Source organism: Corapipo altera, unplaced genomic scaffold, assembly GCF_003945725.1.
Source record: "Corapipo altera isolate COAL_440 unplaced genomic scaffold, ASM394572v1 45, whole genome shotgun sequence".
Classification (NCBI taxonomy): domain Eukaryota; kingdom Metazoa; phylum Chordata; class Aves; order Passeriformes; family Pipridae; genus Corapipo; species Corapipo altera.
In genome coordinates, this window is record NW_020884877.1 from 8755666 (window position 1) to 8768924 (window position 13259).

At 38.7% G+C, this 13259-nt stretch overlaps 1 protein-coding gene across 1 annotated transcript in view; it reads right to left on the reverse strand.

Annotated features, from left to right (window-relative positions):
- Window positions 1-13259, reverse strand: part of PARD3B (par-3 family cell polarity regulator beta) — a 398190-nt gene that overhangs the window by 194782 nt on the left and 190149 nt on the right. The window contains exon 11 of the mRNA XM_027636917.1: window positions 4486-4671. Coding sequence (XP_027492718.1) covers window positions 4486-4671 — 186 coding nt within the window. The remainder of the gene's footprint in view (window positions 1-4485; window positions 4672-13259) is intronic.

Consider the following 13259-nt stretch of genomic DNA (forward strand, 5'->3'; position numbering starts at 1 on the left):
CCATTTGGAAGAGATATTGAAATCTCTCCCACCCCTCTGCTGAATGTTTCATGTCAACTTAAATGTACATATAGTCAAAGTAAGTGAACTCCACTGGTTCTCTACATAAAAATGATGCCATCACACATGCTAAAGTTTAGGGAGAGAAGAGTTAACACTGTTAAACAGTGAATTTTATTATTTGCACATGTTGTAATTCCTTTGTGTTCTATCAATATTTGCTGAAATGAATGGAGCTATTCACAGCAACAGGAGTTTGAGGAAAAAATGGTGGGGTTTTTTTGAGAGTTTCTGTGAGACAGAAATTTTACAAGTCCTCGTGTCCTCCTCCTACTGTCCCACAGGTTCTTGGATTTCTTTTTTTCCTTTCTGTGGATATACCACTATATAAATATCTGTTAAAGTTTCTTTCTAGTGCCAAATGCATCTTGTCATGACCACATCTGTTGACTACACAACTGTCCTGAACACAGTGCATATTCTTAAATGAATCACTGAGCCTCAGAAAGCTCTCAATTGGCCCAATTTCTAATATTCCTTGTGATGCTTTTGTATGAGACCTTATATTTATTTACATTTTAATAATGTTAATTCTTAAAGAGCTTCTTGTGATGCATCCGCCCTTTTTCCCACTCTCTTACATGCAACATTTACATGAAAAATTCAACATTTCAACTGTGATCAGAGAAAAATGGTGTGCATCCTTTATAAACCACACTTGCTAAGTCACCTGTCCAAGACAGGCTGGAAGACAGTTGAACACTGTTTTCACGCAAGCTCAGGTGAGAGTTATTTCACAGGAAAACCTCTTGCCATTTTGAAGACCAGGAAAAAAAAATCCCAACGTTTAAAGAGTTTCTAAACACAGATTTTCACATCCCTTGTGTTATGGCCTGGTTTGGAAGCCTGAACTGCAAGAAAATCTGCTTGGCTCAAAACAAGCTAAATGTTGTTTTAACACGTTTCTTCTTTCATCTCTGAGAGGTAGATTTCTTTGTGGCTTTTCAGCAGAAAAACAACATTTGGCATTTCAGCAGAACAGTTTTCAAATGCCACCTCTGAAACTGTGAGTGAGCTATTCTAATAAGGGGTGATGTTCCTCCCTTGCTTATTCAAAAAATGCTGGGTTTTTTAATGAAGACTCACAGCAAGGGATAGAACATACCTCCACATGGCTACCACATCCTTCGCATAGTCATTCACAAGACTTAGGCTTTTTACAGTAGAGCAGGAAGATATAATGCCATGTTCTTCAAGGACTTATGTTTTTAATCAAAGCACAACTAGTTATTTCCCTTATCACATCAATGACATTTCTCTCAGGAATTCCCTGATGGCATTTATGGGAATTATCCAATTTCCCTATCCACTGCACACAACAAGCAATGTTTACTGTAGCAGCAGTAGGACCAAGAGGTCCTACTCAGAAGGACCAAGGAGGTCCAAGCTACACCATGTCTGATTTGAACAATGCACATGTAGAAAGTATTCCATCATTTCCTATAATGGTTCCACTGCAGTAAACTGGAAGTACCTGATCATCAGGAATGCATCACAAGTGAAAAGCCAGGATGTGTTGAGATGAACAAGGTTGAAAACCTTTAGGTTACGGAAAAAGATGCTGCATTTAAACTCAGTCAAATGTTAGCCTTCTTCACATGAAAGGCTCTGCATAATTACAAATATCAAGTATTCTAGTAACCTCTTATCTTAGGGATAATAAAAAATAGACACTTCAAAAATTATAAAAGGATGTTAGGAAGGGACATAATGGTTCAATCAGCAAAAGCAACTGTTTTTATTCCTGCAGGATACAGTGTTAGAATACCAACTAGGAACATTAAGGCATTTTTATTTCTTTTGGTGTTGTAGCAAGAGCAGTAAACATAACTGAGTCTTACTGTAGTATGTATAATGCTTCATGAATTGACATTTTTTAAAATCTTTATGTAGGACAAAAAAAAAAAATCATCAACTATAGAATTAAAGAACTAAATTTTCCATTATGCTTTTTTTACAAATCCCTTACCACACTTTGCAATGCCAGTAACACATCAGAGATGGATTAATGTGTTAACATGTCAAAAAACTAAAAAACCTTGGTCTCTCTTCAGACCTTTGGTTCAAACCAATAACAAGTAACAGCAACCAAACAAGATGGTTTGCATCTCATTCATTACTCTTCACTCTAAAAAAGACACTGGTAAAAGAAATTTAATGTATCAAAACCTTTATACAGCATTAGAAGGATTAAGCATTTTCTTCATCAGTGAAACAAATGTGCTGAAATTTGATGTATTACTTGTCTTCTTTTGAAGACAAGCAGTGACTTTATAGACAAGGGGATAAAGTTCCCACTCACATTAGCATGATACACCAAAACTGAACAAATTTTAAATTCTAAATGCAGAAGTGAGAAATAGTGAGAGAATTCTCATGTCAGTGAGCCTTATGATTTCCTCCTGTGACAGTTTCCCAAGAAAATATTGTACACGGAAAAGCAAATGCACATGTCTTAATCCATAATAATCCATTTCAGAGAGTAACAATGAATAGCATGGGAAAATGCTCTGGACAACTACCATCTGGAAAGAAAGGATTTTCATTTCAAAACTTGCTCCAAGGAGAGATTTAAAATAAGGACAATAGGACATCTTTAAATATTTATGCACAAATATGTGCACACTTTTAAATTTGATACAAGAAATTTTATTAATTGTTAATACCCACTGATTAGGCTGTGTTCTATATAAAGGTCATTAAACAGAAGAAAGGCAGCTGTTCTCCATTGCATACACAACAGTGAGTCTTAAAACACTGCCAAAATGATTGCATTCTGTGAGCACTCGTATAAAACTCAGAGCAAAGTTTCTCTGAACAATTTTGGTTGAAGTTATAGCCTCAGCTACTGTCTCATTTGCTCTGGAGCCTACATTGAGATCTAGTGCCACAACACAGTTCTAAGTGGTGAAAGGGCAGAACAGAGAACAGGTCACAGGACCACAGGTTATCACAAGACAAAATAATCTTCCAGTGAAGATGGCTAACTGTGCTGGTTTACTTAGGTGTGAGCACAGAAGTTCTGCTTTATTAGTCTGCAGATGTCACAAGCCAAAATCAACTGCTCTGGAGTGGGTCACTATGGGGGAACAGAGAGTGGTAAATATACACAGTTAGAAAGGGTTGTCTTATGTGTCTGTGATGTGACAAGTCAGGCAGCCAGCCTGGAGCACGGATCCACAAGCTTTGCTGTTGAAAACAATGAGTTTATCTGTGGCAATATACACTGTCACTGCAACTGGTGTGGACAATTACTCAGGGACACAGAACTGGGAAAACAAAGAGGGCAGCCTCATTTCCACAGTTAAATGAGTCAGACTCTGCAGCAGACACGCACATAAATTGAGTTTATCCAGCCCTAATTTGGCCAACTGTGCCTTAACTTATTTCTAATATACACCAAGTAGATGAAGATCTGATCTTTGAAATAACCAGGGGACTAGGACAGGTAAATAACAGAAGCAGGGAACTATTAAGCATTCAGATCAAAGCTAAAACCTTGATTATTGCTATTTACTAGCTGCTGTAAATAGATGATCATGAAAGTTTTAATGCTGTAAATTGTCTTACTCAGCAGGTTGATGTCAGCAGAGCAATTTACATACACTGAATTAAAAGGTATTTTTAGAGAAAAGAAAACTGCAAGGAATTGCTGAGATAACAGAAAAGACAAAAAATTACATTATGGATCTACAAGAGTTAAACATACTAGCCCTGAAAGATTAAGTCTTTTGTTTCTAATTTCAAAAAAGATTACATTTTTCAAGTGGTGTTTGGGGGGAAAAAATGCTGTCAACAGATTTTTTGAAGATTAAAAAATAATTCAAATACTTTTTTATCATAAAATATACAACAGTCCTTGTACAGTCCTTAGAGGGAACAGAACATCTCACAACACTGTCATTTACCAATTTAGTACTACCAATTCAATCCACCTCAGGAACAACTGGTAACTTCTGCACAATTGATGTTGAGTTCAACCAAGACACGTTTTTAGTATAGTGGTAAAAAAATATTTTTAATAAAAAGAAAATTATAAGACAGTTTTTTATTTACAGAGACAGTGTAGGTATCAACTTCTCTGTCACTAAGGCAATCGGCACGCAAACTTTTCCCTTTCTGGAGGCTGTGGGGAAGCTGGAAGGCAGCCTCTACTCATAACTACACATCATTATCCTTCTTCCCTTTCGCCCTTTTCTGCAGCATCACAATGTCCCCCAAGGTTTCCACCAATTCACTTTCATCGTAGTAAACCCTACCACACACAACACCAGAACCAGGGGACAAAATATTAGATTTGCAGCTCATCTAAAGGAATGAGTGACCAAGGTATTCCTTCCTAGAATGCTTATCAACTGTGATTCAGCATTCAACAGAGAAATAACAGAATTCTAACAGTCATCTTCTGATGTGCTTCTTCCGTACCTTAAAAGCAGCACCTCCGTGAATAACAGATTTGATGAAAATCCCAAGATCAGCTCCAGTCTCACGAGATTTGTTGCCTTTCAAACTAACACCAAGTCCAGCAGAGCCAGAATCATTCAGAGGAATCTCAAAGGTCAGCTGCTCTGTGGTTTCTGGAGAAAAAACACTGCAGTTTGGCTCTCCTTTCTGTTGGAGAAAACAAGGATGAAAGCATAGGTGAAAATATGGCATGAGTTGCATCCATGGGTTCGTAAGACAAGAAATAGTCTTCTTTTCCAGAAAGCTTAAAGAAGCAGCTTTATTTATAACCAACAATGCATTTAGCTGGCATTTTGTCACAAGATCTGCCTTAAAATGTTATTTTTAATGATACCTGGGAATATGCCTAAATAGAAGGTAAAATAGCTTAGTTCCACATGATATAAAACTGATGTTGCAGCAGAATATAGAAGAGACATTTAAACACAGCTGCATAAAAAATGTAAGCCATAAAACTCTCAACATCTTTACATGCAGCTCACAAACTGTAATGATAGTTGTACTGTTAAATCCCATTCCCCTCTGAAAATTGAGTTTCATCCTTAAAAAATTATCCTTCCCTTAAACCTGTCTGCAGAGGAAAGCTGGTGTAACAAAAGTGAGGGTGAGAATTGAAAACACGGTAACTTATTCTACACTAACTCCCTTTGTACATACTTTTACTCCATAGAGGTTTGACTGTGCTTTCTTTTTTTTTTTCCTTTCTGGTATAGGCTGATCTCAAGATTTTCCCCGGATTAGATTGTTGTTTACAAGACCGCCAGGTCAAGCATCCATAGCTACAGAAGATCAGAATGAACTTTCTTTTACTGTACATTGTATTTGCAGTTTTGTAGGGCTGTTGTTGTTGGGGGGGACAGGGGATGTGTAGTTGCTTGGTTTGTCTTTTTTAAAGCAGATTAGAATCATGAAGTTAAAAAAAAAATCAAATTCTTGCCCAAAATATTTATTCTGGTACACCTCAAAAATAAAATTGGAATAAGGAGACATATTATGGAATAAAGTGTTCATGGAAGGTGTTAGTGGAAAAGACCTTATGCATCACATCCCATTTTATTACATTCTTCCTTATCCATATAACTCTAAGACAATTAATTAGCTTTTGTTTCTTGTCACTTGGACATTTTCTATTCTTTGAAACATTAATGGGAAAAAACCTAGGAAAAGGAAACACACAGACAATTACAAGTTGAAAGATGAGTGGGTGTTGCCTTCAAGGGTGTCAAAATCTTATGTTAAATTATCAAGTAGAGGCCACATGTAAGGAGGAGTAGTGCAGTATCTGGGCCAATCATCCTTTCACCTAATGAGGGATCATTTCTTGTACCTAAACTGCAGTGCCTACAGTATCAATGCAATTGTCAGCAAAGCTGCCAGCAGTACAGATGTTTTCTCAGCAGCCAGAGTAGTCCCATGTATTCAGGTATCATGCTGTCTGATCCCACAAATAAGTGCAGAAATTAATACCCTGAAGAAACAGTAACCACTAAGTACACCTTCATTTATTTCAGATGCCTTTTCACTGATGAGAAGTAACTGCTGGCTAGAGAGGAATCGCATCAACCAGAGAACTACCACCATCAATCTCAATCCCAATATGCACCATGTTTAAATTTTTCCTGGAATGTAACTACATGATATTAAAGTCAATACAATTTGCCTAACTGCCAAATATAAAAATGACATAGCACCAACACTGACAATTGTCTTGATACCACCATTCATCTCCAGCACCTGTGTTACTCATTTGTTCTTTGTTCACAAGAAATATAGAATTCTCAGTTACAAATCTGTCAGTTTTATTTCATAGCTGTCAGGATATAGACATCCTGAATGTAATGCCCCAAAATCTATAAATTTGTAACAACTGTGAAAAATACAGAATGATAATTTGTAAACACTCCTATTCTGACTTCAGAAGAACCAGTACAAGGAAAAAAACACTATTACTGGCCTTCTAACATAAGCATTTTGCATTTAACTTTCTCAAGGTTTTGAAGGAAAGACTTTCGACCCAATCTTTTGGTTTTGTTTTTTTCAAACTGCACATATCCTTGTCAGTCAATTCAGAACTCTTAGATCAGAACTTCACTCAAATGGTACATCCTGTCCAAATCTGGACAGTGGAAATTCTTCTCAGGGCCCCAGAAATGTGATGTCTCCTGCCTTCAGGACAGGAGGTATTACCTTCCTGGTCCCTTAAGCAGGACAGGAGGTATAACCTTCCTGGTCCCTGATGTTTTTTCACTTTAATCCATGACACCTGCATCAGACTTGTCCCTTCTCTATGTCAATACAGTGAATATGTCTTTCCCAATAGCACTAGAAAAACAGTGAGAGGGGGTGTTATCACAGGACATAAAAGCTCCCAGTGCCCATGCCTATCTTAACCAGAGCAGTCACAAAGTGCTTCATAATGCTACCTCAATACAAACTTGGATTTCATATAAAACTGAATTTGGTCACTTACAGATAAACTTTTAATGGGAATAGCTGAAGGTAATCCCTGCCACAAAGGTTATTATTCTGAAAAAAAAAAAACTTTCAAGGAAGAGATGGCACAGTATTTTTGCCAGGAAAAAATTTTGTGTCTTTTTGTTAGCTTCTTTCTCAGGAGCATCTTGTTTCACTCTAAGCTCCAAGATGCACATTACTTCTAGACTGAGGACCTCAAGCATTTGCTACCACAAGCTTGTAAAAAACCAAAGACAACAAGATCTATACATGCCCCTCAGACCAACATATGAAAACAAACCAGGCAGATGAGCCTGCCTGAATTTGAGTCAAGCACTGGTGAAAAAAGACTGACTAGGTGGTTACTAGAAGTCTCCACTGTAAACTTACTAAGATAATGGTATCACACAATTTTTCAGTATAACCTAGTCCAATTTTAGATTTTGATGCAAACAAATTGCTAGAAGCATAGTCATAAAAAAAGGTTACAGAGTTGTTCAGTGTTCTATATTTCCCAGCTTGTTTTAACAACACCATGCCATGCGTTAGCCCTTGTAAAGTGACTTAGCACATCACTGTCTGAATGCTTAGGTGTATTCAGCAGGACACCAGAAAAGTACAGTACATTTTTGCCAATATTTCATTTCCTATGTTTTCCTTAGTACCTAATTTGGAATCTGTAACATTTGTCTACCATTTTCCTTGCTACAATTCTCTGTGAAACAGATAATTTCAGCATATAAAAACCATAGTAAATTTAATTTAAGCTGCTTTTACCTACTACTAGAGAACTCTCTAATCTTTTCTAACGTCCTTCACAAGTTTCTTGTTCAACATAGTCAATCATTCTAAAAATGTCTCCTTCTGATTATTTATATTCAGTCTCATTCTAAGATCCAGAAAAAGCTGATTTAAAAATAATGTTAAACTGTGTCTAATAGTACTATCAAAATATTTGTTACCCATAGTGGAAGCTGAATGACAATTCAATGATTTCACAGGGATAGGTAAGAGAAAAGGAGATGCACATCTCCAAGTCAGTGATAAATTCACTGTAAGGCAAGTAAACTCTGTCTTTACTCTCTTGAAATTTTCATCTGCTACTCATTGTATGGCATCTGATAGCAAATGCCTGGTAGTCAGTCTACAACATCAAGACTGTTTGGTGCAAATACAAGATTGAAAACTTATTTGTGTGAGGATGTGAGAAGCAGCAGAAAAGAGCAAAAACAGAGGAGAAAAAAAGGAATGAACAAAATCTAGAAGCCTGATTTCACCTTCTACTTGCTAAATGGTTCCAAATTATTATCCTGATGATAGAGCTCCTAAGCAATGCCTTTTCACTGATGACCAAAAAGAGCTCTAGTCATCCTTAAGTTAACAGCTCATCAATTAACTGCTTCATCTGGGCAACTAATGTAATGAATGATGGCCCCTGTTCCTAGAATATGCAGGTATGAATATTATATACTGATAGTGACTCACAGAGTTGGATTCCCACTGCTTCTATTTCCCTGACTGTGCTAAAACATTATCCCAAGACATCAATACTTTACAACAGAGCAACCACCATCAGCTGAATTATGGTCTGGTAAAGGAAATCCTCTCCAATGCACTAAACCTTGAATTCTATTAGAAATACTTCCTACCTCAAAATCATTCTAGAATCTAAATTCACTCAAACACAGAATGAATGAAACGAACTGCAACACAAATATGTTTCTAGCCTGGGAAAAAAACTTACAGTTTAATGTTATAAATTACTGGGTCAACAACCACATCATGTATTTTCCATAACAAATGTATCATACCCCAGCAGTTCAGGAATTAAATGATAGTGTATCACTAAAGCTATTCCCTACTGCAGATATAGGAAAGTAACTGAATGGTAGTAGGATAAACAAGAAATCTTCACGTAAATCAAAGTCTAAATAGTCAAGTTATGAGTCCTCAAGATAGGCAGAGCTTTGAGATGGCCTGGCCTGTCCTCTTCACAGAATCACAGAATGGGTGAAGTTGGATGGGACCATAGTGGTTCATATGGTCCAACCCCCCTGCTCAAGCAGGGTCATCCCAGAGCACACGGCACAGGATTGTGTCTAGACAGTTCTTGCGTTATCTCCAGTGAGAGAGACTCCAGAACCTTGAGCTCCTTCAGCCTTTCCTTGTAAGAGAGATGCTCCAGTCCCTCAATCATCTTAGTTGCCCTCTGCTGGACCCACTCCGGAAACTCCATGTCCCTTTTGTACTGAGGAGCCAGAACTGGACACAGCACCCCATATGTGGCCTCACTAGGGCTGAGTAGAGGGGCAGGATCAGCTTGCTTGACCTGCTGGCAATGCTCTTCCTAATGCATCCCAGGATACCATTGTCCTTCTTGGCCACACGGACACACTGTTGGCTCACGGACAGCTTGTTGTACACCAGGACCCCCAGGTCCTTCTCTGGAGAGCTGCTTTCCAGCAGCTCAGTCTGTGCTGGTGCCTGGGGTTATTCTTCCCCAGGTGTAGGACCCTGCATTTGCCTTTGCTGAACTTCAGACAGTTCTTCTCTGCCCATCCCTCCACAGCCCCCTGGAGTATCAACCCCACCTTTGTGTCCCCAGTAAACTTGCTGAGGAAGCATCTGCCCCTTCCATCCGTGCCACTGATGAATAAGTTAAAAAACTACTGGACCCAGTATTGAACCTTGGGGGACACCACTAGTGATAGGCCTCCAACTAGATCCTGTGTCAATGATTACAACCCTCTGGGATCTGCTGTTCAGCCAGTTCTCAATCCACCTCACTGTCAACTCATACAATCCTCACTTCTTGAGTTTGCCCATAAGGACCTTGAGAGAGAGTGTTGAAAGCCTTGCTGAAATCGAGGTAGACAATGTCTCTCATCCCTCCAGGTCGTTGCTTCATAGTAAAAGGCAAGCAGGTTGGTCAAGCATGATTTACCTTTAGTGAATCCATGCTGACTACTCCTGAAAACCTTCTTGTCATCCATGTGGACAGAGTCCCCTGAGTCCTCCTTCTTGCTGTTTTTGAAGATGATCATGAGTGGCCTCACCAGCTCTCTCAGCACTCGTTGATGCATCTGTCAGGGCCCATGGATTTGTGGATGTCAGGTTTGCCTAGGTGTTCTCTAACTCAACCTCCTTGACCAAGGGAAAGTCTGCCTTCCAACATTCCTTTACCCTGCTCTCCTGGGTCAGAGATTCCTGAGGGCTGGCCTTGTCAGTGCAGACTGATGCAAAGAAGACATTCAGTAATTGACTTCTCTGTTACCAGAGTCCCCTCTCTGCTTAGTAATGGGCCCACATTATCCTTGGTTTTCTTTTTGTTATTGAAGTATTTGAAGAAGCCCTTCTTGCCCTTGACATTCTTGGACAGATTTAATTCCAGATGGGCCTTGGCCTTCCTTGTCTCATTTTTACTTACTCTCACAACCTCTCTATATTCATTCCAAGTGATTTGACCCTGCTTCCATCTCCTGTGTATTTCCTGCTTATTCTTGAGTAAGGACAGGTGTCCTCTATTCATCCACACAGGGTCCTTGCCCTCTTTGCCCAGTTTCTTGCTCATTTCTTTCCTTTAAGATGGGTTCATTGAAGGCAGAAATACTCTTAAATATTAATAAAACTTAACTCAACAGAGACACAGGTTAAAGTTAAAATCAAATCAAACCAAAAGAAACACCTCATAACCAAAAAAAACCCCACCAACACAAAACCAAAAAAGCACCCAACACTTCAAGAATCAGTCTCCATTGCTCACTTTGTCCTTGCCACTGTTCACTTTGTCCTTTTTGGGTAGCTTTGCTAAATCTTAGCCTGTCATCTTTCAGTGGCTTCCACAGCTGCAACAAGCTCTGAACAGTCCCCTCTAGATATGCACATCTCTGTTCCCAGTTGACTCTGCAGGTAGCCTGGTAGTGTTTGTTCTCTAATATTTATAGGAGTCTGTGAGCCTCAGCTTCTGCTCAAAGCTCCCTGCTGGTTGTACCATCCAGCATTCTAGAGAGTTCCCAGGCACTCTCAGTTGCTTGGGGAAGACAATGGTCTCTCTCTCCCAGACCAGAGGGCAGCGGGCTGACATGGTCTAAGGGGTAATCCTTCCGCCTGACGTGCAGACTCAGTGCTCAAACACAGCGGAGCAAATAACCAAACAGATACCATCCCTCACAGGGGAAATCAGGACACGAATGTTTTAATCTACCTGTACACCTGCATGGAACTTCAGTAAAATCAATTCTGACATTTACTAAATCACCAGAAACCAGACAGAAAAGTTCAGAAGAGTTTACATGAAGGTGAGAGAACACAGAGTTTGCTAGATCTGAGAGCAGAAAGCCCTGATAACATAGTACTAAATAACATTCAGCAGTGCAGCCTGAAAACCTATATCCAAGGATACATTTCATTAATTTATCTTCTGCCCATGATTTTAATTTTTAGAAGCATATCTATATCTGAGGTCTCTGACTTCTTAATTAAAAGACTATAATAAAGGATTCTTAAAAACAACTAAAATTTTACTGCTCTCACCAATAAATTCTCAGTAGTTTAGAGATCACACAGAATATACTTTTAGCCTTCTCCTACTCCCATAACAGAAAAAACTTGCTCTGTTCACCAATGCAATCAGAACTGTAACCTTTGAAAAAAGTACTGTGCATTTTATTCTTCCCATTTCTACTTAGTCCACAGTTACATTTACACAGTATTGTGTTAACCCTCTGTCTATCATGGGACACCACTTTCAGTTAGTCCTTTTATTTCATTTTACAACGCCTGGTCTCATTGATCACAGTACTTTTAATCTGTGGATTTATGATAATCTAATGCTAATCTCTCACTGGAAAGGTTGCCTTATTTATCCTTATTGTTCTTTTGCCAAAAGAGAAGCCTACAAAAAAAAATTAGCTCTCATTTAAGGCAGGAAGGAAATAGCATTTGTTTAACACAACAAGAGACCTTTCACTACCTGTCTTGTGCCCTTGACCAACACACTATTATGGCCTTTCAATATGCTGGCTGCCCCTTGCCTGGCTGCTCGTTTCTGATAAGAGATGTCAACTCCCTGGGGTGCCATTCAGAGCCAAGCGCAAAAGGCAAGAGACCCAGGAGGGTTATTTTCAAAGGTTTATGAAGGAAATAAGACATTTGCATGCTTCTGCAATTACTTTCTGAGAAAAATATTTAAATTGTGGCACCATGTAACTATTATTGGCAGAAAAGCTTGAAAAGAAGATACCCCCTTACCCTGTGCTCAGTGTTCTTTCCAAGTGCTTAGCCACAATTAAGAAATACTCTGCTGACAGTTCAGTCGTTCACTCACTATAAAAATCTATGCTGTATTTTGCAATAGCTATACTGTAGTGCTCTTGAAAATAATACTCAAAGGTAATACAGCGTTGTAATCTTGTCACAATCTAGTAAATAACTGGAGTCATTGCTGCATGTATTCATCTTTAGCACTTCTGACAGATGCTTTCATATCGGCTTCTTTAAAATCACCTGTACTCCATACTGCAATAAAAACTAAATGGTCACTAATTGCACACCCTGCTTAGACAAAAAAACCAATAGCAAATCCACAGAGATATATTATACTGTACTTGGATACTTTTAACATTAACACAGTACGCTACAAATTTGTGTCATATTAGATAGAATGGGTCTGGTTTGAATTATGTAAACTCCCTGGAGTTAAAGCTTTGAAAAGTGACAAAACTAGATTTAGCTCTTCATCCAGTGCATATACAGTGCATTTCAGTTTATTACTTGATGTCACCGGACACATCAGAAATGGAGATTCTCCAGTTTGCTTGACATGCATATTTGAGAACACACAGCAGGTTTTACCCATGGAAATGGTTTGCCCTCGCAAAAGCTTTGTATTTACAATTTGGTGTGCACTGCTCTTCAACTTTTAAAAACACAGTCTCATTTAACCTTTTAAGTTACATAACTGTACGATACATAGGGAGAAAAATTAACTAGCTCAGTCCTCAGTCAAGGCAAGTGTCACTGTGAAAACACCCATTTTCAGCCCACGTATGTGGTTAGCCATGTGCTTACGCACCCTACTGAGCTGGAGCCTTATGCAGTTAATATACCTTGGCCCTTAGAACCTTAAAATCTTATCACACGTGAAGATGGAAGACTGTATGGTATTTTCTGGGTGAATTTAAGATGGCTGCCACTGTGTAATTTCAGAATATATGCTGGCCAAACTGGTCAGTACGCTGTGATGTACAAATTCAACTCTCTACTCGTTTTACTGGTTACTG